Source organism: Haplochromis burtoni, unplaced genomic scaffold (assembly GCF_018398535.1).
Source record: "Haplochromis burtoni strain Fernald_Lab_line unplaced genomic scaffold, NCSU_Asbu1 Contig_6, whole genome shotgun sequence".
In the NCBI taxonomy this organism is placed as follows: domain Eukaryota; kingdom Metazoa; phylum Chordata; class Actinopteri; order Cichliformes; family Cichlidae; genus Haplochromis; species Haplochromis burtoni.
Window position 1 is genome coordinate 4722243 of NW_024582367.1, and position 26099 is coordinate 4748341.

The following is a 26099-nucleotide window of genomic DNA, read 5'->3' on the forward strand; positions in this document are numbered from 1 at the left end:
CTCCATTTAATCTATACTGCCATAAAATACCTATCAGTCCTTGCAAACCTTTAAAATGTAGGACTAGATAGCCTTTCCAATTCTCACTCAGGAGCGGTGAAACACATCTCTGCCTGTGAGTCACCTACCATCCATCAACCTCATTGCCATGCCAGGACTTGTCAATCACAGTTGAAACAGGATGCCAATTGTCTTGAATGTAGCGCCTGAATCAATAACCCATTAAAATGCCAGGGACACTGACTCCAGGGCAGCAGATGTTGACACTTTACACCACTTTCCTTAATCAAAATCTCACAGAAGGTAACATAAGGCCAGTGATGGGGCGATCCTGTAGAGCATGGAGTCTCCAAACGTCTTTCAAAAACATGCTTGCTTCCATTTGCACTCTTAGATGGAATCTCATGTCTCACAACCATATCAAATTGGGATATAGATTGGATATTTATTCTTAATATTTAGATATTAATTTCTAAGATTACAGCAAAATGTATTTTACAGTCCCCTTGGCTATGGATGGCTGACCCCTCTGATTCCCCAAGACCCCACTTTCAAAACCACTGTACTAAATCCCCTACCTGAGGGTCTGGCCTCAATTACATAGCGTGTTATGGGAGAACGTCCTGGGTCTCCAGGGGTCCAGTGAATGGTGAGGCCCGAACTGTAGCGCGTAATAAATGGCTCTCCAGGGGGTCCTGGGGCACCTGAGAAAGAATAACATAGTAATAAGTGTTTAAAGGGCTAGTGACAAAATGTCAGCTTTCCAAAACATCACTGCAACTACCTTCCCCTGGTCCTGTGGTGATATTTGCTTCCACCTCAGGCCCGTAGATGAAGGTCTTGGCCCGGATGCGGAAGTTGTACGTGACGCCATCTGCCAGGTCTCTGATCTTCAACCACAGAGGGCCGGTCCCCTTCACATCCACCGTCACTGTCTTACTGACGCCTGGGGGGGAGGGGGAGTGGAGACAGTCGGCACAGGCCACTGAAGACTCTAGACAAACACACCACATTTAAAGCAGGTCTTACACAGGCCAGGCAATGTGCAAGCACACCCAACATACGCAAATGCACACAGAAAGTAATGGAATTAGAAACATGTTTGCATTTTGGCACCGAAGCAGTGTATTATTTAAGATGATAGTAGTAGATATGTATAAGGTTGCAATGAATAATGAGCTGTTTATGTAATGGTTAGCGTAGCTCAAGAAATGCACATCACAAGATTGCAAGAAGGTCGACTGACGCGCAAAAGCGTTGACTCTAAAACTTCACATCTTGTAGTGTGCATTAAGCTTTTATAGCCAGCAGCCATTTAGTGCAGAGAAAACTGACATTGTTAAGAATTTGTTACCATCTACAGGTGTGGAGGGTTCATAGACCAGACGGTAGCCCTCAATGATGCCGTTAGGGAAGGTGGGCTCGCCCCAGGACACATTGACGGAGGTTGTGGTCAGTTCACTGAAGTGAATGAAGCTGGGAGCACTGGGAGCTGAAACATACAGATGTCAAAAACATCTAAAATTTTTGTAGAATGACTCTGTCAAATAATAAAAAACAACCAGATGAGTGGATTGAACAAAAAAACAACCCTTGCTTCACTAGCCTTCAGTTGAACTTCTCTCATGAAATACCAAGTAAATTTTTGCACGAGCCATTTTAATGTCATGACATATATTTCTTCTGTCTGATCAATACAGTGGTCCTTCCCATGGTTACATCAAAGGCCTCAAACAGAGGCATACATCTCTAATTCAGTTTTCTCATCTGAACAAAAAGCCTTGTTAAGGGAATTCTTCAGGCTAACAACAAAACATACATAAACGTGGAAATATCACAATTCTCCACTGGTGCTGTTTCTTGTTTATATAGTAGAAATCTTCTGGAGGTCCAGAACCACTGCTGCAAGTCTGAGTCTCCGCGCATGAGCAGAACTCCACTGATTATATAAAAAAAACTTTTTGTTAAACTACATACAGATTTAAAGGTTCTGCATTGCTTACGTATACTTGTTTGACCTTGGGCAGAGCAATTCATAATCACAATGAACACTCTTTGCCTCGAGACCCCATTATAACAGGCTGAACTCTTGAAACCACTGTGCTGAGAAACACATTTTCCTCTGCTGCCTTTAAGCTTCTTGAGCAGGGGGTGAGACACTTGCAATAGACAAAGCCTCTTTGTTTAAAAAAATAAAAAGGGATAACTATCCTCCTAATGCATGCCACCCCCTTCCCAGCTTGTCATCTGCTTCCTCCTCTCAAAACAGCAAGCACTGGGGAAAACAGAGGATCTGTGCACACCTTCCTTTTCCCCCTTTTTACTAGTCTGGGACACAGTAGTAAAACGCATCAAAAATGGCTTTTTGGAAGATAAATATTGTTTTGACACATTTGCAGATGGGCACGGAGGTAGAAAGTCCCACGAGTCACAGAAAGAAGAAGAAGAACAAAGAAAGGGGGCAACGCACGGGGTCCTTTTTGATAAAGCATGCCTGGAGACTCAAAGCTCGCTGACAAAATTTTCATAGCATCAGACAAAAGATGAAATTCAGCAAGTAAGTTTAGAATGGGTTAGCTGATTAGAAACTTATGCTCCGTGTGTGGCTCCGCTAACATCGTTTGGCATGCTGCTGACAACAACGATTAGCATCATCGTCAAATCAAATTCTTTCCCCATGGCTGACTCATCCACTTTGAGAAAACTCTCAGGGTTCTCTAAACTAACATCGGTGCTGCCACCAGCACATAAATATGACAAATGAATAAACACGGCTGTACACGCTCTAATTTATCTGCTTTAGTCTTGTCACGATGTTACCACATTTGTCTTAAGCTTGTCTTTTCTTTTAGAAAACATCTCCATCATGTGTGCGTGCGTTATATACAGAAATATTTGTTTTACTACACTGCTTGATCCCGACTGTTGTGCTCTTTCATACTGATAAACGATTTTGTATAGCCACGTCTGGCGTCTAATTGTCACATTTACCTGCTTGCTGAGTGCGTCCCCTCGTTGGTGGGCTTCGGGGTCCATCCCCAGCGGCGTTGAATGGAGCCACACTGATCATATAGGTGGTGTAACCAGTCAAATTCTTCAGCTTCACCCCTCCTTCAGGCATAAACAGAGTCCGCATCCGCTCAGTCTCGTTCTTACGCTGGAATTCCCAAAAGTAAATCTACATGGAATAGCACAGACATAAATAAATATCTACAGATACTGTTCAGGGAATGGAGCAATTTCTGCTTCTATGAAACTCAGCCCCATTTCAAACTCCCCAATGGGAAATACACAATTATATTTTATTCCCTGCAAATGTTTTCTTGAGCAGCAGACGGAACCTTTTACTGAAACCCCCTCTGGAAAACGCTGTTCGCTAAAAGTGTAAAATTATCAATTTAATAGTGATTAACAACAGATGGATGTAATCTCATGTGAACCACTAAAATGTAAATATTTAATGATAAAAACAGAACACTGTTGTATTGTTACGCTGCACTCTAAAAGTGAGCCAGTAAGGCATGTTGAGCCTGTGCCAGACGCGGCACTTTGCAGAGACTCTGACCTTGTATCCCTGGATGTCTCCATTCTGTGCATCCACAGGTGGAGGGTCCCACGTCACATCCAGCTGGGTGGCTGTTGCGGACTGAATAGCCACATTCTGGGGCGGGGCCGTCGGCACTGTGACAGCCGTTCAGATATATCGCATTTAAGGATGACGTTTTTCGATTTTAATATTTGTTTTCATTACTATGCTCATTGCGTTTACTAGGAAAATGACAGCCTCAAGGAGAAACTATTCCGTTAAAACTGAACAGACTCGGCATTTAAGAAAGATAAATGACCCCCCAAAATCTATTTGCCCATAAGAGGAAGTGTGCATACCTGCTTCTCCAACAAACACCTCCTGTGGAGGGCTGGTTGGCCCCTCACCCACGGCGTTGTACACACTCATGCGTATCTCATAACGCTTGTGTTTACTTAGCTCTGCAGTAGAAGTAAACAGTTTGGAATATAAGGTTAGGAATTATATCAAACACCAATCTGTGACATGTATGCAAAATCCCTACATGGGAATATCTTCCCATTTATGAAAGTCACCATTGCTCTGCAGTTAACTGTAAAGAGGTCTGCTGACCTCCTGGGGATCCATGTCTGCATCCCTACACCCCCCCTCCTGGTGCCCCAAACAATTAGTTGAAGTAGAAAACGTAATAAATAGGATATGATCCCTGAATGGTTTCACACCCACCCACACAACAACACTACACGGAATTTTACACTGCTGCCCTCGGAAGACATTTCTATTTCAATTACAAATTCACAGAGTGACACTGTAATTATGAGTCTGTCGAATTGTGCATTGTGGGGGTACAGGAGAAATATGTGACCATCTGCTTTTGCAGTGCTCATCCAAATAAGCTGACATGTGCAAACCAAAGAGCATGCTGGACCAGGCACGCTTGTGTATTCAGTGTTCAAGAATTTCTATGTACAAAGCGCTCCACTGGCCTCAGTAGAAGTGTTTGTACCGAGCAATGTGATTATAAGCAGCCAAATGTTGTGTTAATTTGCTTAACACTCTGAGTTCTCTATTCTAGGAAGCCGGGCACTTGAGAAAAAATTGAGATTCAAAAGGAAAATAGTTTTGGTTTTGTTTTTTCAACCTAATTTGTTTGCAGATTGAATTATTGTGTTTATATGTGTGCTTTCGAGAGGCAGAGAGATAACGAAACTTACTGTCTAACTCATACTGGGTGAGCGTTGAATCACTCAGATTTCGGAGGCTGTAGGGAGCTGCAGAAAAAAAAGGGATAAAAAAAAGTCAAAATAAGAGCTGTTAAGTGGAGAGACAAAGGTAGTAGGGTTCAAAGTCAAAAATTTGCTGCTGTTAATGAGGGCAGCAACATTATTATAAGAAAAAACAACCCAATGATGGTGATCATAGCTCTGAATGAGCAACAGAGTGAGTCAACAAGAGGAAAATTATAGGCCAAGTTTCACAAAGCAGCAGAAAGAGAGAGGGCTCCAGAGTAAACCTAATAATAGCCTGCAGCTGATAACCACTGATCACAAGATGAAATGTTTTGCTGTGAAGTGTCAAGACCAGTGGGGAAATCTTGGCAACAGTATAGGCCTTTGTGAGAATTTTCCTCTAATGGAAAAGGGGCTGCTGACGCATAAAGACAGCATGTGAATAATCAACCATAACAGAGACTTATAATTATGTGTTACTGAAGTAAAGCGCAGGACTGTATTTCTTGATGTGCAATTTCTAACCTCGGTTATTTCTTTATGGTCTTTAAATTCATAATGTCACATTTCAAATCGCACACCGGAGAGTTCCAGTTAATGCAATATACCACTTGTTATAGTACACAATTCATTTTTCTTAGGATCCTATAGTGTAGGTGGTGGCATAATAAAATGTATTTTGTTGGTAGCAGTTATTTCTCACCAGAGAGCTCAGCCCAGGCGGATGCACTGTTGACTGTGTGAATATAACTGCGGAGACGGTCGTACAGCAGCTCGCGGTATCGAATGCGAAAGCCCAGTAAGATACCATTTATCTTCTCCTCTGAGGGGGGCTGAGGAGAAGAATGCAGACTTACTGTTAGTCTAATGTAGCACATCACTGTACATCTGATACCTACAGATAGCTTGGAAGACTACATGCGATCCAAGTGATCCAACTCCTTTTAACAAGTTTTTTTTCTTCACTGCTAAAAAACTGCCAAAAACCCCCCAGTTATTACTGACATTTGTCATTAACTTACCATCAACTAAGAAGATTTAGAGTAACTGTTATACACTGACAGAAAAAACAAAATCACGCCATGTCACACCAAGCTGAAGAAAAATCCCCTTTGATTAAACAATGAGAGGAACAAACCCACAGAAGAAAGAAAAAAAGCACAAGCAACTCTCGATCCTCATAAAGTCTACAAGTGTTCTCCATAAAACTAAAATTGTGTCTCAGAGCCTCCTGTTTTTCTTTTTATGACCTGTTAATTCAGGTGGGAATGCGGGTGAGGGTGCTTTTTATTACGCAGACAGTGTGGCAGTGTGTTTATCAGTCTATACTGTAAGTATAGGCCTTGCTGTTTGCTATCAAGCTCTCTTAGAAGCCACTTTCCCACACTCGAATAGATCACGAAGTTTGAAAACATATATATAAAGTTGTTTTGTTTGTTCTTACCTGCCAGCGGATCAGCACTGACGTTGTTGTGTGTGGCGTGACAGAGAGAATCGAGGGCGCTTCGTCAGGCACTGGGGTAATAAAAGTGAAATAAATGAGCTAAATTGACCAGAAAATCTGCACAATTCAAGATGCTTAACCTATCCATGTGCAGTGGCATTCATGGAGCATAAATACACAACAGCCACAACAGAAGAACCATTGATGAGTCAGAAATAGCTGAGGGAAAGATCAGCAGAGTTTCTTGATTTGGATAAGCACCACTGGGCAAACTTTTGTTTTCTTTTATAAAGTTGCTCTTTTGTCTCATGATGGTGCAGTTGTTGTTGTCTTTGCCAGTAATGTCCAAATCACAGCAAAAGGCAAATTGATGCAGACATAAAACTGTTTTCACTATGATACAGATCAAAGTCATACCTCTGACTTTTTGTGCTTAAACGTAACCTACATTTTAAATAACAACTTGATACTATACACTAACATATAAAAGATGTCACAAAGGAATAGCTTGTTTTGTGAAAATGAACACTAGCGTTCACACTGGCTGACAGCTTGAGAGTGTCACTAAATGAAAATGACCACATTCACCAAGAAAGTGTCTTGCACAACACACCATAAATGTGTCATACATCAATATGACATGCATACATTCAAAAAATTCCATACGAGTAAGCTTTAGAGGCACTTATTAGTAGCTACAGAGCAAGCCAGACAAGACATTTCCAGCTTTATACCAAGTTTGTGCTTAAGGATGAGTCACACAAGAGCAAAAATAGATGTTCAAAAAAGTTTATTTTTGAATAACTTGCAGTCGGCAGCCAAGTTGTCCCAAACCACTTTGTTGCCAAGCAGTTGTGGTAACCAATTGGTTGTCCAGACGTTAAGCACGTAACACCCTCAACCTCTGGGCCATGTTTAAGTGCAAGGTGATTGCACAAGTTGGCTGGTCACAGGAAACCTGTCTCCAAACAAGCACGTTTTGACTTGAACTTGGACTCTTTTAGTCTTACCTTAGTTAACAGCAATCAAAAATAGACCCACTTCTTTCTGATCAAGGTAAACGATGCATCATGTCATCAGATTTTTATGCTGTAAACGATGAGAATAAAGATTGTTGCTCATCGTGTTACTCTTACCATCCTGTAGAGTTGTGATTGCTTCACTTTCCTGACTGTACTCGCTGTCCCCTATGTCATTGGTGGCTTTTATTCTGAACTGGTAAGATGTGAAGGGTTTCAGCCTTAGGGATGAAAGCACAGAAAAGCACATCAATCTTTATCACAAACTGCAGCATTGAAACTTCAAACTTTTTAAACTCCATACATCAAAAAGAGAGTCTCACTGCGAGGTTTAGAAGCAAACTATTAGGCATACTTTAAACCAAACTGGAACCTTAATGGCAAATACAGTTTCACATTTGTACTTGCCAAATGCATTTCCATCGTTTACGTTCCAAACTGCAATCCTCTGGAAACATTATTCTCTAAAAGAACACATTTCTTATGCCAGCTATTCAAAAGCTAGGGGAATATTAAAGAGGAAGCGTCAGCAAAAAGTGTGAGAACACATTTGTTCTAATAAAGGGAATGTGAAAATTTACACCTTAACGTAACCAGATGTCGTTACTTGATGATACTCTACCTGGATACTATGTAGGTTGTGGCCTCGTGGCTGACAGATGCTGAGTGGACCGTCCAGTTGCTTTCAGGAAGCTCTCTTAGCTGGACCGTATAGTAACGCACGGGGGACAGGCCGTCACTACCAGGCTCCCATGAAAGCAACACCTGGCGAGCCTGAACGTGTTTTTGAGGAACCAGGGGGCGGCTGGTAGGCTGAGGACGAGCTGGAGCAAAAACAGAGGCAAGTAAGGGAAAGAGAAACGGGCAACAGAATACAAGGACGACTGCTGTGTGCGCATGTGACACATGAATTGGGACAAACTGAGTGTTTGGAGAAGTTGCAGATGTGCGGGGGAAAAATTGGAGCTATTAGAAACAGTTTTTTTAAAATATACTTCTTGTTTTCCATTTACTCAGATTTGCATGAGCTATGTAGAGCTGACAAGAAAGAAGAAAGTGTGATTCTGGTGCTGGAATGAAAAGTAGCTGAGAAACTAAAGTAGCATAGTACACGATCCACAACATGCCTTGAGGGAAGCAGATGGACTGATGCATTCTCACAATGACATCAGAGTGCTTCAATAAATACCCACAGGGCACAGACACTCCTCTAGAAAACACATCTGCTCGCTGAACTGTTGACTGGAAATGAACTAAGTGCAACGGAGGCTTAGTGCAGCTCTCTGCATGTTATGCCATTACGGAGATCATACACATGTGTCTGTTCTCAGGTCTCAGCACCATTTATACAACTGTTACTATATTTCCTGCATTGTTAGAGAAATACAAATTATGTTGCTACTACGCTTCCAAACACCACTTCATCAGCATCAGATGAAACATTTTATTCATATTCTCAATTAAATTGTTGTTTTTATGACTCCACCACATATCCAGCGCTCGAATATGTCAGTATTAAAATCCACATCGAGTTACCTCTTTTCTCCGTGGTAACCACGAGCGCCTCGGCCGCCTCACCCCAGCCTTTCCTTGTCTGTGCCGTGATGCGAAACACATAGACAGTTTCTGGCTTGAGGTTAGTCACCATGTACTGGCGGGCGCTAGGGTTCAGCACATCCACTGTGGCTGTGTTGCTATTGGTGGAGTTGAGGTGGTACGTGATCTGGTAAGCTGGAGAAGAGACAAATGGTCTTAATAAAGCTGTCAAAGATGCTCTGGGTTAGAATGAAACATGTATTTCAGTGGTATCTGAAGAAACAGTTGTTTATACTGTTAATAAAAGGGAAATCAAGCTGCGCTGCAGACAGCTGTGTTCCTTCTGACAGGATTTCATTAGCATCTGCTCCTCTATGCTACTTTGTAGGTCTGTCACACTGGACAGTTTAAACTAAATTATCCAACAGATGTTTAATGGAATAAATACTCACAAGGAAATCCCCAGTAAGCCAACAAGAGAATCCCAGTCCCTTTATTGCAAACCGGAAAATAACAAGACTTGATTTCCCCCAACGAATACGGTCTAATCCACTCAGTTGGGGAAAAAAACCCAAATCAAAGTTTGCAAAAGTATGTTTACAATGATTGGGAGCAAAAACTGTTGCCATTGATTTCTAGAGTAGAATTAGGGGCCAAATCTTAATAAAAAACATTTTGTATGTACTAACCAAGTATAATGCCATTCGGCTGGGCAGGGGACTGCCAAATAAGGCGGACTGAGGTGGTCCGGACTTCAGGGAACAGGATACCCACTGGAGGTCCTGGGACTGTGAAGACCACACAAAGATTTAAAGTTTTTTCAGACATAACATACAAGTAGCCCCTCCCTTTTCTTAATTCTCTTACCAAAGTATTCAGCACAATATCAATTGCTATTTATTTTTACATAATTGGAATGCTTAATCTTGCTCTATCCTGTGTTCCTACCATCATCCAAGGTCCTTTCAAGAATAGGTGGAGAGCTCGGCCGTCCATCTCCAATCCGTGTGAATGCCAGAACTTGGATCTCATAGAGCACATATTTCCCCAGACCAGTCAGCTGGACACTGTGAGTGGCATTCCCCTCTACTGTCCAGAAGTGGACTGGACTGTCCGAGTCTTTTTCTTTATAAACCACCTGACTCGGTGAGGAGACAGGAGAAAGAGGTTGGGAAAAGTGAATGTGGAAATTAAGTAGGACAAATAGCCTCAAAAACCGCAACCATGCTGTGTATTTCACTGTTTAAAAGAAGCTCAAGTTTTTTCCAAATTAATTAGATGCCTCGGAAAGCTCAGTAAATAAAAGGTGTATAGCTGCCAAATATAAAAAGCAGAAATAGACCTTGTAGCCCAGAATGAGCCCATTCCTGTCCGGCTCTGGGACTTCAAACCAGCGCACCAGGATGCTGCTTGAAGTAGTTGCAAAGGCAGAGACGTTGGTGGGACCACTGGAGGGAACTGGGAACAATAAAGAGATTAGAGGGCTGGATAGTCTAGTGTTTGCCACATATTCCAAAAAGTCTGTCATATATGCTGTGTATGAGGGCAATTACTGTGTACATACGGGTCTAAAATAGAGAAGGATTTATTATTTGTGTTTGCGTATGCACACAGAAGCTTCTATTATTTTGGCTTGGTGGAAAAAACCCCTCAAGAATAGGGCTCTTCTCCTCCTTGGCACTCATCCTTGGACAATATGCCTGATTCCTAATAATTTGCTGGAGTATGGGGAAAAAAGAGCGCAGGAATTCCACATTTAAGTCCATGTGTTCTCAATTTCCTCAGACTCCATTCTTAGCTCCTTCCATGTCTTTCTGTCCAATGCCTGGTGAAAGCGTGAAAGCAGACGCAAGAATGGAAAAGCAGTGTCTTTGCTTATATTAAAGAGGCTATTAAAAATACTCTAGCAGGGCATCTGAGCAAGAAACAATCTGCTCATGGATTTACCATATGGCAAAGTGTTAAGTGTTTGTTTGACACCTCTAATATGACTAATAATAAAGATATTCAGCACAGATGCTGCAAATACAGTATCACAGAAGTAATCAGCGTGTTTTTATTTCTGGGTTGTGAAAATGTGTTTGATGTTCACACAAATATGTGTGAGGCAATTTAGGAATTTGACCTTTAACAGAAAAAAGAAGATTTGACTAATCTGATGAAGTTTGTGCATTACTTTTCCAAACAAAACAGTGTTTTTCCACAGCGTGGAACTCACCAGACTCCCGTGTCCTGCCTCTGACCGGTTGGCTCCAGGGTCCCACTCCAATGCCGTTTACAGCCTGGACCCTGACCTCATATTCTGTCCACTCCTCCAGGTCCTCAATAGTAAACTCTCTCTCCAGACGGTCGGTAATAACATGGGTGAGTGGATGGCCCTGTGAGCCTGCACGGGAGTACTGAACCCTGTAGCCCACCTGCTCTGCATTCCCATTATATTCCCATTCAGGCAAAGGCTGAGGGGAAGGAGATGGTGTTCACATTGAGAGATATTGGACTGACTAACAGGCCTGTTTCCTTCAACTCATCAAGTTTTTCTTACAGTGTGACATCACTAACAAAAACTGGCATTTTAGAAAAAGATTTCTCCTTACCATCCATCGTAACCAGAGGCTTGTTTCACTAGCGGTGCGCAGGGTGACGTTGGCAGGGGCCATGTCGGGAGGAGCTGGTAGGGTCTGAATTTTTCTGGAGGGCTGACTGGGAGGACTGGTACCCACTATGTTCACCTGACGCATCCGAAACCTGGTATATGGATTTGAACATCATAACATGAATCTCGCTTGAGAAAACACTTACTTGATTTCAGCTGTAGTCCTGAAACTGGGAATCTGGCAGCTTAAAATGAACCTGCAATGATCAGCATTATAGTCGCACTTGCATCCTCTTACATGAGGCTTATTGCATTTGAACAAGATCAGAGCGCTGAATATGAATAAAGCATGAAAATGCTGAGAGGGGGGCTTATTTGCGTTATGGCCTGAATATGCAAAACAACAATTTTTTTGCATTTAACTATATTGAAATGAAAAGTGGCAGCGCTGATGTTGGAATGATGAGAACTATAGCTGTTGTGAGCCTTTAGGGATTGGCTCAGTGAAATGCTAATTGCTTATATTGAATGCGATCGTGAAAAACAAGCCAAGATAAAAATCAGGCATACACTTAAAAAAAACTTTTAAAATAATCTTGAATTCAAATTAAAGGAAAACATAATAAGATAAGCTGCTGGGACATGCTGAAATGAAAGTGCACATACACAAATGGCACATGATTACTTTCAATTAAAACTGGCATTGCTAAGTTGTTAACACTAATACTGATGTGACTTTGTGTGTCTGTACAAAAGTACAGTGCAGCAGATCAGTTTTTATTTGTTCTTTTCAGCACGTGTTCTGCCACAGGAGAATGTATACTGAGGTGAATGTGTAGTATGTCTGCAGAAGTACTTTGTATTTAATAATTTTGGAACTCAGGTACACAGTAAAGATTCACAGAAACAAGTTTCCAGTAATTACCTGTATGAGGTATATGGGTTGAGACCTGGCACCTCTAAGGAGCGAGCCTCAGGTTCGTTGAACACCTGGTGGACCATCAACCAATCCTCATTTTCTCCTACTGCACCCACCTGGGAATAAGACAACAGATGAGTCAAATGCTGCACTTCTCTTTCTGAGGAACCGAGGAAAGTAGTGAATTTTTACTGAACTTTTTAAATATAACTAAAAAACAAATAAATTATTAGTTCCAGTTAAAATCTGGCTCACCTGGGCCTCCACTAGCCAGCGGGAAATGGAAGTTTTGCCATCATAGCCAGGTTTGAACTGCAGGTTGATGGAGCGTGGGCCAATATTGGAAATTGCCATGTTGGTAGGAGGGCCAGGAAGCTCTGTGAGGAAGCAAAAAACAAACAAACAAAACAATTAAAAGAGTCACATAAAGCAATAACTGGGCTGATATTACTATGTCACTGGAGAATGTGCACTAAGATATGGATATTTTTCTCTTGCTGCCTCTTCCACAGGGCAAGTTGTTGAGTCTGTGGACTACATAGGAAAATCCATCAACCACAGCACCCTCTTGTGGCAGAACAGATACTGCACACATATATTTCTCTGCTATCTCATCCTATTCTCTCCAGAGTGCTCCCACCTTCAGCCAAGACACCAAAAAAGAAGATTAGATTTGGAAAAGATGCTTACACACAGTACACAGATAGAGACAATGCCATGAATGTCAATTACACTGCAGTTATCTGGATATATGATTCAATCTGATATCCTACTTGTTTACACTTGAGCTAAATAAACAATAAGAATGGATTATTCACTGGTAATCCTGGAGAAGGGGGGGCAAATCTGAAAATGGTGAATTCAAAGAACAGCAAGAAAGCATTTTTGCGTATATGAATAGCAACACTTTTTGTGCTTGTCTAGGTAGGATTGGATAATTTATGCGAGTGCAAAAACGGATTCATTATTCATCATTTTTTACCTCATACTTTTTAAAATATTAAACCTACTAGGCAATCCCCTCTTCCCAAAGCGCAATATAGTTAACATAAATTCTAGTTGAAGACATTAATCCAAACCATAGCCCATCGGTATGACCCAGTATTTTTTGAAAAAAAGATATCATCATTGCCACATGGGGATACTAAACTGTTTTTTCCAAGATTGCTTAAATGTGAATATATTCAATCATAATGAAACGCAGATTATGTGTCGCTGTAAAATGACCACCTCTAAATTATTTGCATGACTGATTACTGAGGTTGCTTTTAGCTGGGTCATTACAGTACAGTTGCAGGCACATAGGCGTTTTCTTTATACCTATACAATGGGAGTAATTGCTATTCTGAACGTAAGTGCTACACTGAGGCCTGTTCTCAATAAAACAGCCTGTCATTTCACAGGTTTCACAGATGTACAGCCTCTAAATGTAGCTCCAGTAATTGACGTGGGCATTGTGTTTCTGTTGCACCGTTTTGCAAATATGAAATCATTAAACACTGTAATCGTCCTTAATGCTATCGAGGGAGCTATTATTTCACGAATGTCGGGGAGATACGTGCATGTGCAGGTTTTTGGGGGGTTTTTTTGCTTCTGTCCTAGATGAGGTGACCGGGGTCAGATTTCATTGTGTCTGGCGCCAGACAACATTGAGTGTGTGCACCGAGTTCAATGCGTGACAGTAAATCTACGGGAAGGGAAGGTTCAGTAAAGGTCCCCAGCTGCTCATTAATTTGAATAAAGACACAATTTTGACTTGAGAATTAATTGAGCTTGGAAAGGTTTTATGATTGTTAATTGGAACTGCACACTGCCTGAGAATGAAGGCATGCGGATAAAGGTAGATATTGTCTGAGTATGTAAAAAAAAAATGCTATGGCACTTGTAATGTCAATCAATTTTTCTAACACTTGCTTTTTGCAGGTATCATGTAAAAGCGTACTTTCATTCGCTTTCACAACATGCCACCACCTCTCCTCAAAATAGACATGAACTGTTAACAGATTTTACAGGGACTATTTCTTCAAAGAGCACTCAACCAAGGATGAGTGATACTTAGCCTCAACACAATTGTGTAACGTCTTCTGTTCCAGAGGGCGCTCTCCAAGTACGGAAAAAATGAATGCTGACGATGTCTACAATGAGACTGAATGAACATCGAAACAGGAGCTGCCAATACAAACTGACATTTTGGAGAGGGACTTAAGTGGGCGGGCACAATTAAAGATGCAACTGCAATGTGAGAAATGTAGAATCTAGTGTGTATCCATTCTCACACATGAACTTTAGACAGTGTCAGAAAAATCTGGAAAATTGTCTTTTGTTTTTTGGGGGAAAGCGTTCTGCCGGAGGAGCTGACCACTCACAAGCTGTGAAGTCACTGAACTTTCAGTGCTTTTCTCATACTCGCAAGAATTGATGCAAGATGACACCACACAGGCTTGTAGTATGAGCTAGGAGGTTAAGGACTATTTAACATTCAATAGACTGCAGTAATTTGTGTTGTCGGGTGCACCTCTGCCTGGTGATGTTTAGAAAAGTTCAGTGCTGCAGTTCATGTCTAAAAGCTGCTTTTTTTTTTCTTTTTTTTTTTAAATTACTCTTTCATATCATCTGGAATAAAAAATTTTGGGCACACAGGCTCTCATGTATCTGTAGTGAATGCTTGGTTACTAACCTGGTGGGACACCAGAGGAAATGGTGGAGGAGGACAGCACGCCCTGGCCCTTGGAGGTCATTCCTCCCACTTCAATAGTGTAGGTGGTGAGAGCAGTGAGCCCGGTGACCCTGTACTCTAAGGTGACATTGGGCAGGTAGTGGGTGACTCTGGTGTTTGTTCGGTTGTACTCCTCCCAAGAAATGCGGTAACCTAAGGAGAGGCAGTGATGAGTGGACACGGATAGAGAATCCTCCAAGGGAAAATCTGACAGCAGTTTTACTACAATAGCAACTCCAGGCTTGCGTGCTACAGGGCAAGCTAACAGAAATATTAAATTAACTTCATCAAAAATTGAATATAGCAAATTAAATAAGCCTGTGATTATACCTCCCTGCACTCACGCATCCTCCGCCCACTCCCATACACACATACAGACACACATGCTCACCCGCTCAAAGTTAATGCAATTTGCTCCTTGGCCAGCAGCTCTTTTCATGTGATTGCACAAAGCATTAAGCAGCATTTCTTGCCAAATCAATAATTTCACATGGCATGTCAGTGTTTGTCTCCTGGGAGCGTGCAACACATTGAAATGTTGGAAATACTTTACAACATGCTGCTAAATATCAAGCTGTGCAAACATTTAACAATTTGTTAGCTAGATTCTTTAACGTAATACTCAAGAAAAAACATTCTGCATGTGAGTCGATGGAGTGAAAGATTTACTGCACATTAAGCGACTGATAAGTCGATGGCGTGGTTGCATGAAAAATAATAGAAACAATATATTGGCCAGTATTATAGAAAAATCACTGAGTAGTAGGGAATGTAATTTTAAGAAAAGCCAAATAACCATTTCTGCACTCTTACCACTGAAAGATTCACTTTAATGATCTATCTCATCAGTCAATGTGATGTTTTATTGGTCTTTATTATGTATGATAATTTAAGGACTTTTTGCCCTTTTATTACTATACTGTTTCATAGTAAAATGGTCACATTTCTGTATATTTCTTCTACGATTGCAAAAGACTTGAGCAATGCCTCTCGAAGGGAGCCTTATTGAGAGATATTTCATATGGAGAGCTTGGGAGAGGAGACAATGTTGGCTGAAAAATGTCATTTTTCAAATATTCTTCTCTTTCTTTCTTTTTTTTTATTTTCTCAAGTGTTGTCTTATTGCTGGTATATTCTGTCTGTGGCTTGGGAAGCACTATGTGCATGAACCCCCACAAAAAACAAAGAAAAACAACAACTAACGATAAAGAACCTCTCCTGGGCTGGCTTCACTAAATGAGTTCAAGCAGCTGCAATATAAAACCAAATCCTCCGGTCTCAGTTCAACCTGAGCACTGCCTCATGCGACTGGTGTCTGTCAACTCAACTCTGACAAATACCACCTTGGAAAAAAAAAAGGTGCTATTTCGCACCTTTTCTGCCTCTGGCTACAAGTATAATTTGGGAGTTACGTGAATGTACCTGTGAGAACTCCATTCTTCTCGCTGGGCTCACTCCAGCTGACTTTGAGTGAAGTGTCCAAGATCTCGGTGAAACTCAGATGACCCACTGCACCGGGGGCTGAATAGGAACAAATAAGAATAATGAGCACGCCTAAGAGGTTTGAGCCACAGCTGTACAGGTGATTGACTAGGATCTGGAAATAGCCACTCATTGCTGACATCTTAAGAGTTTGGATTTGAAAATTTGAAAAAAAAGAAGAAAGAAAAACCCGTGAATATGAGCCGGGGTACACTAGGAATTTTTACCACTTCGCAAATATTCTGTAAAGAACTATATCCCAATTATGATGATGCCGAATATACTCATTCATTAGCACTTTTCTACAACTCCTTACTACATGAATAATAGATCTTGCCCAAAGGATGTGTTACTGTGAGATGCATGTGTCCCCATGCCACCGTGGGAGAGGCAAAAGTGTGGAAGAAAAGTCACTTACTGTCCTCGTGCGTCCTCAATGCTTTAGGCGGGCTGCGGGGGCCGTCTCCGGGTGTGGTGAAGCACAGCACAGAGGTGTAATACTCGGTGAACTTCTTCAGACCTGTCACATATCCCACATGGACGCTGTCCTGGAAGTTCGGTCGTACTGTTACCATGGCAACTTCGTCATCCTTGCCAGGTTCCCAGGCCAGCAACTAAAGTGGGGGGAAAAACAATGTAAAAACAAAAGAAAAAATAGAAAAAAAGAAAGGAAATTACCCACACGGTTGAAAATAAAGCGACTAATCCTTTTTCTTCTGTAATAATTCTCACAAAACTAACAGTAGTGTCTCTCTGTGGTGGTCCTAAGCCACTCCGAGGAGAGATTTGGCATCACAGCTCTCCCAAATATATTTAGAAAAATGCCCTAAAGAGGTTTTGACTGGGGGAGAGTGACTGAATAACTCCGCCAATGTAGGCTCAAGAGAGACATGATAGCATCCCATCATTGCACACCATATAGCATCTACAAATGGGGTCTGGATTGACCAATTAGCTGCTTGGTAATGAGTCCCAATGGTTGTCTATTGGGTTGTTTCCAGTTTTCAGAGTGAGCGAGCTTCCAGGGAAGTAAAGAATTGGCTAGAGGATGTCAGCGGGATAAATGCTTGATTGTCCGCCTTCATTTTCCAGCTCTCCGTTCTGCTTTTGACACACTTTCTATCACCGCCCACACTATCTACCTCCCCTTTTCTCATTGCTTCTTAAGTCTCTTTCCCGGGAGAAAATCCTGGTATTTAAAATTCAGATTGGGTCTTTACAGTATGACCCTTCCACCAAGCTGACTAAGACATGTGGACTGTCATTCAACAGACAGACAAAAAGAGAGAGAAGAAAAACCCAAAAACATAATTAAGTCTCAGTGGAGTCAGCAGAAAAGTACAACTGCACCATGGATGCAGTTTTGAGAATCCCTGTGGGCTACATTTATTCAAGGTGCACACAAGAGGGGCAGAGATAGTCTACATTTGAGAGCGTCTGACAAAATAATGAAGACATTTATCATTATGGGCACGCAGCCTTACAAAGTTACATATGAGAAATGGTCGTGACGATAAAGAGAATGACCTCAGACTGACAAATCGGTGAACAGAATCCATTGTTCACACTGGCACCAAATGTCGTTAACCCCCCTGGCTTTTCAATCCCCTGTGCTACATGTAATACTACATGCTCAACTGTGACAGGTCTGCCAATGGATGTGATGACTGGTGGTGTTGACACTGCGGCGTCTACTGACCTTGTAGCCCTGGTTAATGCCGTTGATGAACTGGGGGTTAGGGGCTGTCCACGTAAAACGGATAGTTGTTGAGTTGACCGACTCGGCCTGCACGTTGCCTGGAGCTATGGTGGGCACTGGGATGGATGAGGAGAGGAAGAAAAAGTGAGACAGAGCGGAAGAAAAAATAGAAGAAGAACAGAAGGCAAAAAGCAAGGGTGTGACAATGCCTTTCAATTCGCTGTTGGAAGTCTGCCTGCATCTGTTTAGATGTCAGTATTGATTGCTGCTGCGTAGGTCAGAGCAGATACCACCATTACTCTCTCTCTGGTACTTAAACCTTACACCAGAACTCTTTGTGGGTTTGTTTGCAGTGGTGTGACCTATTTATGGGTTTTAGAGTCACGTCATTGTGTTCCTTACAAAGAAGATACTAGTTAGCACTAGCTTTTAGAGCTGATTTCAGTAATATATATGCAGAAATAAAATAAAATGAAAGATTTACACTGTATTTGTAAGATACTGAATGCTTGATTGACACATCTTAAAGATAAGCTTGACTGAATTTAGTAAAAAATAATATACATGCATGCTCACTGAATAATGGGACATTAAATAAGAAGGAAAGAGCTATTGAGTGCTTACCTCCTTGCAGGGTCCACTCAGTAACCTTATGGCTGAAAGTGCCCAAACCTGCCCCATTGTAGGCAGCCACCTCAATCTCATAATTGGTCCAGATGATGAGGTCTTCCAGCAGCAGTGTGGTCATATCTGGGCTGGAAATGTTCTTGATTTGGTAGTCCACAGGCAGCCCAGTGAGACGATACCTGTGATAGACATGTATAAACTTGTTGGACTATTCAGAAGATTGGACACCTGTTCTGGATGAGAGTCCATGTGTTTGCAGATTTTGTACCTTATCTCTGACAGTTTAGTTGTTTCACTGACAAAGACATTACTATTTTACCTGAGCCCAGCAGTGCATTAGAATCCCTGCTAGGGGGAGACAAAGCACTAGCCAACAAGCAATTAAAAACTGACAGCACTGACTGTTGTCTGGAAAACACCTGCTGTTTTATTTGGATGTAATGAATAAAAAGCCTGACAGAAAACCAAACTAATTACATGCCTACAGGATTTACAGTCAGTTTGGCATATTGCTGACTTTACCTAATAGACTTGCTGAAGTTTTTTTTAAGTCAAATCAGCCATTAAATTTTGTTTTGTTTTTTTTCCTCACAGACAAGATATGCATGTATACCTTTAAATACAGCGGTAAGGGATGTAAAACATACTCCAAGTGAGCTGCTCCTAGTAGTTTTCCACTCCAAAACCAAAGACATAAATTAAAATAGATGGATCAATAATATATGCACTGGTAATAAAGTTAGAAGAATATTTTACACTTTACATAACGCTGTAGAAAAGCATTTAGACTTCTGTCTGTTCAGAAAGAAAGTGCAAATGCAAAATATGAAGGTCACAAATCAAAAACGAAATCCATCATCACGTAAGAACACTGACAAAGGAAGCACAATAGATGTGCACACCACTTTGTAGCTTCCTTTAAATATGAAATATGATCAAATTTCTATTACACTGACTTGAGAAAGTACTTGGAGTCCCTCATTTTAAAACATGGACCATCAACACTGTGTAAATTCTAACCATTCACATAAATGTAAGAGACAGGGAGGTGTCTGTGGAGATTTTACCGAACGATGTAGCCTCTGAGGATGCCGTTCTGGTGGCTTTCCGGTGGAGGCTGCCACTGGATCATGATAGATTGGTTGGTCCGACCACTAGCAATGACATTTTGAGGAGGAGCACTGGGGGACTCCTCTGGGAGAGACACCCTGCAGAACACACACACAAATATTGCACTGATAAGACATTATATTAAAACCACTAACATGTGATAACTCGTGTGTAACACCAAACATCCATTTCTGCTGTCTGCTTTCTGCTATCTTAAGCCTCAGTAAAGTTTGCAAGGATTTTGAATTGGCAAAGGGTCGTTGCTGGTCTCTAAGCATGTGAGATGGGGGCTTTGGGTCCTGGCAGTCATGTACCAGCCAGGTAAACATTTGTATAGACCCAGCGCACACATACAGTCCTTTTCTCAGCATAAAATCTTGCCCCACAAAAACCCTTTCAGGAATACAGTGGGGCAAAAAAGTATTTAGTCAGCCACCGATTGTGCAAGTTCCCCCACCTAAAATGATGACAGAGGTCAGTAATTTGCACCAGAGGTACACTTCAACTGTGAGAGACAGAATGTGAAAAAAAAATCCATGAATCCACATGGTAGGATTTGTAAAGAATTTATTCGTAAATCAGGGTGGAAAATAAGTATTTGGTCAATAACAAAAATACAACTCAATACTTTGTAACATAACCTTTGTTGGCAATAACAGAGGTCAAACGTTTACTATAGGTCTTTACCAGGTTTGCACACACAGTAGCTGGTATTTTGGCCCATTCCTCCATGCAGATCTTCTCGAGAGCAGTGATGTTTTGGGGCTGTCGCCGAGCAACACGGACTTTCAACTCCCGCCACAGATTTTCTATGGGGTTGAGGTCTGGAGACTGGCTAGGCCACTCCAGGACTTTCAAATGCTTCTTACGGAGCCACTCCTTTGTTGCCCGGGCGGTGTGTTTTGGATCATTGTCATGTTGGAAGACCCAGCCTCGTTTCATCTTCAAAGTTCTCACTGATGGAAGGAGGTTTTGGCTCAAAATCTCACGATACATGGCCCCATTCATTCTGTCCTTAACACGGATCAGTCGTCCTGTCCCCTTGGCAGAAAAACAGCCCCATAGCATGATGTTTCCACCCCCATGCTTCACAGTAGGTATGGTGTTCTTGGGATGCAACTCAGTATTCTTCTTCCTCCAAACACGACGAGTTGAGTTTATACCAAAAAGTTCTACTTTGGTTTCATCTGACCACATGACATTCTCCCAATCCTCTGCTGTATCATCCATGTGCTCTCTGGCAAACTTCAGACGGGCCTGGACATGCACTGGCTTCAGCAGCGGAACACGTCTGGCACTGCGGGATTTGATTCCCTGCCGTTGTAGTGTGTTACTGATGGTGACCTTTGTTACTTTGGTCCCAGCTCTCTGCAGGTCATTCACCAGGTCCCCCCGTGTGGTTCTGGGATCTTTGCTCACCGTTCTCATGATCATTTTGACCCCACGGGATGAGATCTTGCGTGGAGCCCCAGATCGAGGGAGATTATCAGTGGTCTTGTATGTCTTCCATTTTCTGATGATTGCTCCCACAGTTGATTTTTTCACACCAAGCTGCTTGCCTATTGTAGATTCACTCTTCCCAGTCTGGTGCAGGTCTACAATACTTTTCCTGGTGTCCTTCGAAAGCTCTTTGGTCTTGGCCATGGCGGAGTTTGGAGTCTGACTGTTTGAGGCTGTGGACAGGTGTCTTTTATACAGATGATGAGTTCAAACAGGTGCCATTCATACAGGTAACGAGTGGGGGACAGAAAAGCTTCTTACAGAAGACGTTACAGGTCTGTGAGAGCCAGAGATTTTCCTTGTTTGAGGTGACCAAATACTTATTTTCCACCCTGATTTACGAATAAATTCTTTACAAATCCTACCATGTGGATTCATGGATTTTTTTTTCACATTCTGTCTCTCACAGTTGAAGTGTACCTCTGGTGCAAATTACTGACCTCTGTCATCATTTTAAGTGGGGGAACTTGCACAATCGGTGGCTGACTAAATACTTTTTTGCCCCACTGTAGCTAAAGGAATAGGAATCCGGTGGGATGCACTGCAACAGGTTCAGTCCACAGAGGTCCCACTCACAAAGGTCTAAAGCAACCCCAGAGATCTCATGTCTATACCTTAATAGGTCAGAGCTTGTTTCAAGGGAGACCACTGAGTTATTAGGCAGGCAGGATTTTAGTTTTAATGCTCCAGCTACTCGATGCAGAAGTTTAAAAAATGAAGAAATTCCAGCTGAAGCATTTCCCCGTACAATATCTTCTGTCTCATAACTGTGTCCTTCCATATCCTTTTGTTTGTGAAAAAACTGTCACCGTTTCTTGTTTGCTTTTGCTCTCCGAAATATGTGCAATACTCACCACCTTGAAATCACCTCTGAGGAACTGAAAGGATACCTAGGCTACCTAAAAGCTATATTTCTACTGTGATAAAACACCCCGTGTGCCTGGGGAGAAAATGTGTATGAGAGATGGGAGCGAGATCACTGGCACTGACTGTCCCAAATGGTCTCATGGAGAGTTCTGTACTGCACCCCCCGTGACACACAAATGAAGCTCCCTATGGCTCTCCTATGGCTTGGGAGCTCCCAGCAGGAGGCAGCATGACAGACTGGTGGAGGAAAAGAATGGAGGCAAGAAGGGATAGGGAGAACAATCAGTGCTTGAAGTTGTGTGAGGCCGCAGAGAAGCCAACAGCGGTCTCGCCTCAAACCTAAATCCTCCCTGTGGCTTTCAGAGTCAGTAGGTGTTTGTGTGTTTGAAAATGCGCGTTTGAAAATGCGTGTTTACATGCAATTGCGCACGTTTGTATGTGTATTCTCCTCGGGAGGCTTACATGTATATCCCTCTTCTCTCGACTCTTGACTGAAGGGATCAGTCAATCCGGTTGTCTAGGAAACAGATCTCATATACACAATGTACTGTTTACTAACAACCAACAAAGTCCTGTTTTGACTCTTGTTTTTTGACATTGCTTAGGTTTCTCACTGCTACTGCCAATTAAATGGTGTGCTGAAAGGGACAAAAAAGCTTTTAAAATGTTGATGTGAGATATAAAAAGTGTCTTTAGCTCACCGGTCTGTCTCCTTGCTAAACTGTCCCTTTCCCACATCATTAACAGCACAGAGGCGGAACTGATAGGAGCGAGCTGGGATCAAGCCGTTGACCGTCACTGCTGTGGACTCTGGTTCAATATTGGCCAGCAGGATGGCCCAGGGAGCATCTACAAGACAGAAAATCAACTTTTACACCTTTTTTCCTACATGCGCATCCACACAAATACACACCTGAGTTATTGCTATTGTTCCATTCAGGAAGGAGTGCTACATTCCAAGGAATTTCACCAATATCAAAAGGGATTTTCAATTTAATGCCTTCCAGTCATTTTGTCTTAGAAGGTTTTAAAATTCAATTTAATGAAACAAACCAAGGAATGGTTGAAAAAAAAAAAAAAACCAAAATAGAAGAGCAATAACAGTATTGGTACCCACAGGGAAACTTGGTCTCTGCATTTAAGTATTAGGAGCAGAGAGCAGCTGACATACAGCACCCTGAGACCAACTCCAGATTTAAGCCAGTGCATTTATCAAGGGGACAACAACAGCAGAATCAGCCTAGCATGTTTTTTGATGGCAGGAAAACCTGGATCCTCAGTTATTCAGGGACTTCTTCCAAATTGGCAAACCATTAATGTTAATACTGTTTACCTCACCTTCCTGTTCTCTTTGATTCTACAAAACAATACAAAGCAAAAGTCCCAAAAGCATTGTTTCCGTTTCCCTCTTACTCCGTGACACTGACAAATACCAGTCTGCTCGTGTAGCTCAGCTTACAAGATGGCAGAAAAGAGAGAAGCTGTTGAAGTATTTACTTTATTTTGAAGACGAAAGACACAACAGTGAAACTCTAATTGCGTGCCTGGGTGATAATAAGTGTCAGCTGCACAGAGTTCTACTTCAAATTTAATAACGGACACCTGCAAGATTAGCACAGACGCTCCACAACGCCGGTGGCCCACGGAGGAAGGAAATGATGCTGGTGCAACAGCTCTGAAACGACAGCGGCTAGTTTTTAGTTCGGCTAAAGCAGCAAGTCAGAGGAAAATTAAGAAGCTTGGCGCTAGTAATACGACAGAGGAGATGCTACCGGTGTCTACTCGCTATATGCAAAAGAAGGCCTGTAGGCTATATGAAAGTGTTCCAAAGAGGTGTTACGCTGATGTTATGCCAGTCGAACAAATTGCTTATACCGGCATTTGTTCTGCATCGGGTTACTTTTCAATGGTAATCATGTCATAATGAAACTTTTATGAGCGTTATAACCCGACAGTGACAAGCCCCTTGTTTCAGTGCATTTAATTCAGCAATGCAAATTGGACAGAGCGACTGCGCTATAGTTACAAATCCATGCTGAGCCTAAAGGCAATGATGGACATTCCTAATTAGTGATATTGATCCTGATCTCAAATTCTATTTAATCTTCTTGTAATTTTTTGCTGTATTTGTTTACATTTAAGCTCCTTGGGAAAAACACTGTGAACACAGGAGTCTAAACCAGCCTCTTTTTAACTCACTGCTGCACTGTTAATCCCATGAGCTGAGTTCCCCAAACATAACTCATCAAATAGAAGGTAGAGAAGGATGCAGGAGAAGGATGCATGACTGGAACAGACAGGACATTTTATGACTTACTGTTCTCAGAAACCTCCAGGATATAGCGTATGAGGGGACTGTTGCCATCAAAAGGCTTGGCCCAAGCCAGGTCGATGGCTCTTTTTTCAGATTTGCTCAGCACGGCCGTAGGGTTCTCTGGGGCATGGGGCAACTGTCTGCAGGGAACAGCAGGACAAGAGCGATAAATAAAAGAATCTCTCTATTACAGCAAACAAGCCGCGGAGCCAAGGGAGTTAGCGAACGTTTCGTTTTTCTCTGAAGATCGCTTGTACAGATCTAAAGTAAGGCAAAAATCTTTTGTAAGAGAGAGATCAGTTAGACAGGTGATGAAATGTGGCGAGACGAGACAGCAAAGATGGTTCCTTGTCAAGATGGACACACAGGCAAACAAAACGAGATGGATATCACTGGAGGGAGGAAAGGGATTGAAAAGCATAAGGAGACAGATAGAAAGAAAATGCACAGGGAGACATGAATAAATGAGGCCAAAGCAGAGGATCATTAATTCATTCAGCCATAAATTCAGATAAGCATAGACAGATTGATAGATAAACCTTATAGCAATGAATTGATATAGACGGTAACTCAGTCAAAAGGCAGGCAGCCAACGAGACGGCCGATAGCACGATAAAGAAAGACAGAAACAATCAGTCAGTCAGTCTGGCAAACAGAAAGTTTGATGTCACATTCATATTCAATTCACTCTCGCTGCTGTGGCTCTCTGTGTGCCAAAGTATAACCGTAGCAGGCAAAGTTATGTGGAAGCGAGGGATTTGAGAATAAAAACAGAAGCGCTCGTGCATGCATGTGTAGTATCGGAGATGGAGAATGGAGGCGGAGGTCCCCTGGGGCTGGAAGTGTGTCAGGTGAGAATGAGGACAGGGGAGGTGAGGAAGAACAGGCGTCACTTAAGTGAAAATGAGTCAGCGGTGTCAATAGGAACAGACAGAATAGCAGTGGTGGTAAGCACTCATGTGTCTGGCGCTCGCACATGCGTATGCATGTAAATGTCTGTGCTGCGCCTCTGTGTGTGTGTTGTGTCTCTACAAAGAACATGTTGCTTCCTGTGTTTTTACACTGGAGAATATTGGAGAATCAAAAGGGTGAGAGGAAAAAGGAAGGCCGGTAAATAGAAAGTCGCACGATGGTGATGGTGAATGATGGGAGGAGGGCTTGTTACCTGACACGGAGGTGTGCGCTGCGGGAGTCGTTTCCTCCAACAGAGGTCACTCTGCATGTGTAGGTGCCTATGTCACCTGACCAGGTTTGGGAGATGTGAAGCGTACCATCTGCATCTAGCCGCATGCGGGGGATGGACTGAACATTTATCACTGAGCCCTCTTTTTCCCAGACATGCCTGGAATACAAAGACTTCAGTCAGCTGGCTTGTTAAATGTCATTAACGTCATCATCATCTGCTGCATCCATTCCTTCCACTGCATCAGTCAATCAATTTAAACACATTTTTAAAAAAAGGAAACTGCGATATTCACCAGCCTCTGTGTTTTTTCCATTATTACAATTAGTCACAAT

At 42.1% G+C, this 26099-nt stretch overlaps 1 protein-coding gene across 3 annotated transcripts in view; it reads right to left on the reverse strand.

The window, feature by feature from the left end:
- sdk2b (sidekick cell adhesion molecule 2b) overlaps positions 1-26099 on the reverse strand; it is a 288479-nt gene that overhangs the window by 26017 nt on the left and 236363 nt on the right. For 2 of the 3 annotated variants that reach the window (XM_042224141.1, XM_014335296.2), the window contains 28 exons: positions 25747-25923; positions 24585-24721; positions 22969-23116; positions 19858-19998; positions 18788-18969; positions 18164-18279; positions 16883-17078; positions 16405-16503; positions 14944-15135; positions 12522-12643; positions 12273-12382; positions 11349-11499; positions 10973-11210; positions 10097-10212; positions 9703-9892; positions 9444-9542; positions 8755-8949; positions 7841-8042; positions 7336-7439; positions 6200-6270; positions 5459-5588; positions 4741-4797; positions 3886-3987; positions 3566-3681; positions 2992-3178; positions 1355-1492; positions 785-994; positions 579-704 (listed from right to left, as the gene is read on the reverse strand). In XM_042224141.1, coding sequence (XP_042080075.1) covers positions 579-704; positions 785-994; positions 1355-1492; positions 2992-3178; positions 3566-3681; positions 3886-3987; positions 4741-4797; positions 5459-5588; positions 6200-6270; positions 7336-7439; positions 7841-8042; positions 8755-8949; positions 9444-9542; positions 9703-9892; positions 10097-10212; positions 10973-11210; positions 11349-11499; positions 12273-12382; positions 12522-12643; positions 14944-15135; positions 16405-16503; positions 16883-17078; positions 18164-18279; positions 18788-18969; positions 19858-19998; positions 22969-23116; positions 24585-24721; positions 25747-25923 — 4052 coding nt within the window. The remainder of the gene's footprint in view (positions 1-578; positions 705-784; positions 995-1354; positions 1493-2991; positions 3179-3565; positions 3682-3885; positions 3988-4740; positions 4798-5458; positions 5589-6199; positions 6271-7335; positions 7440-7840; positions 8043-8754; positions 8950-9443; positions 9543-9702; positions 9893-10096; positions 10213-10972; positions 11211-11348; positions 11500-12272; positions 12383-12521; positions 12644-14943; positions 15136-16404; positions 16504-16882; positions 17079-18163; positions 18280-18787; positions 18970-19857; positions 19999-22968; positions 23117-24584; positions 24722-25746; positions 25924-26099) is intronic. The other variant, XM_005913547.3, reaches the window with a different exon arrangement.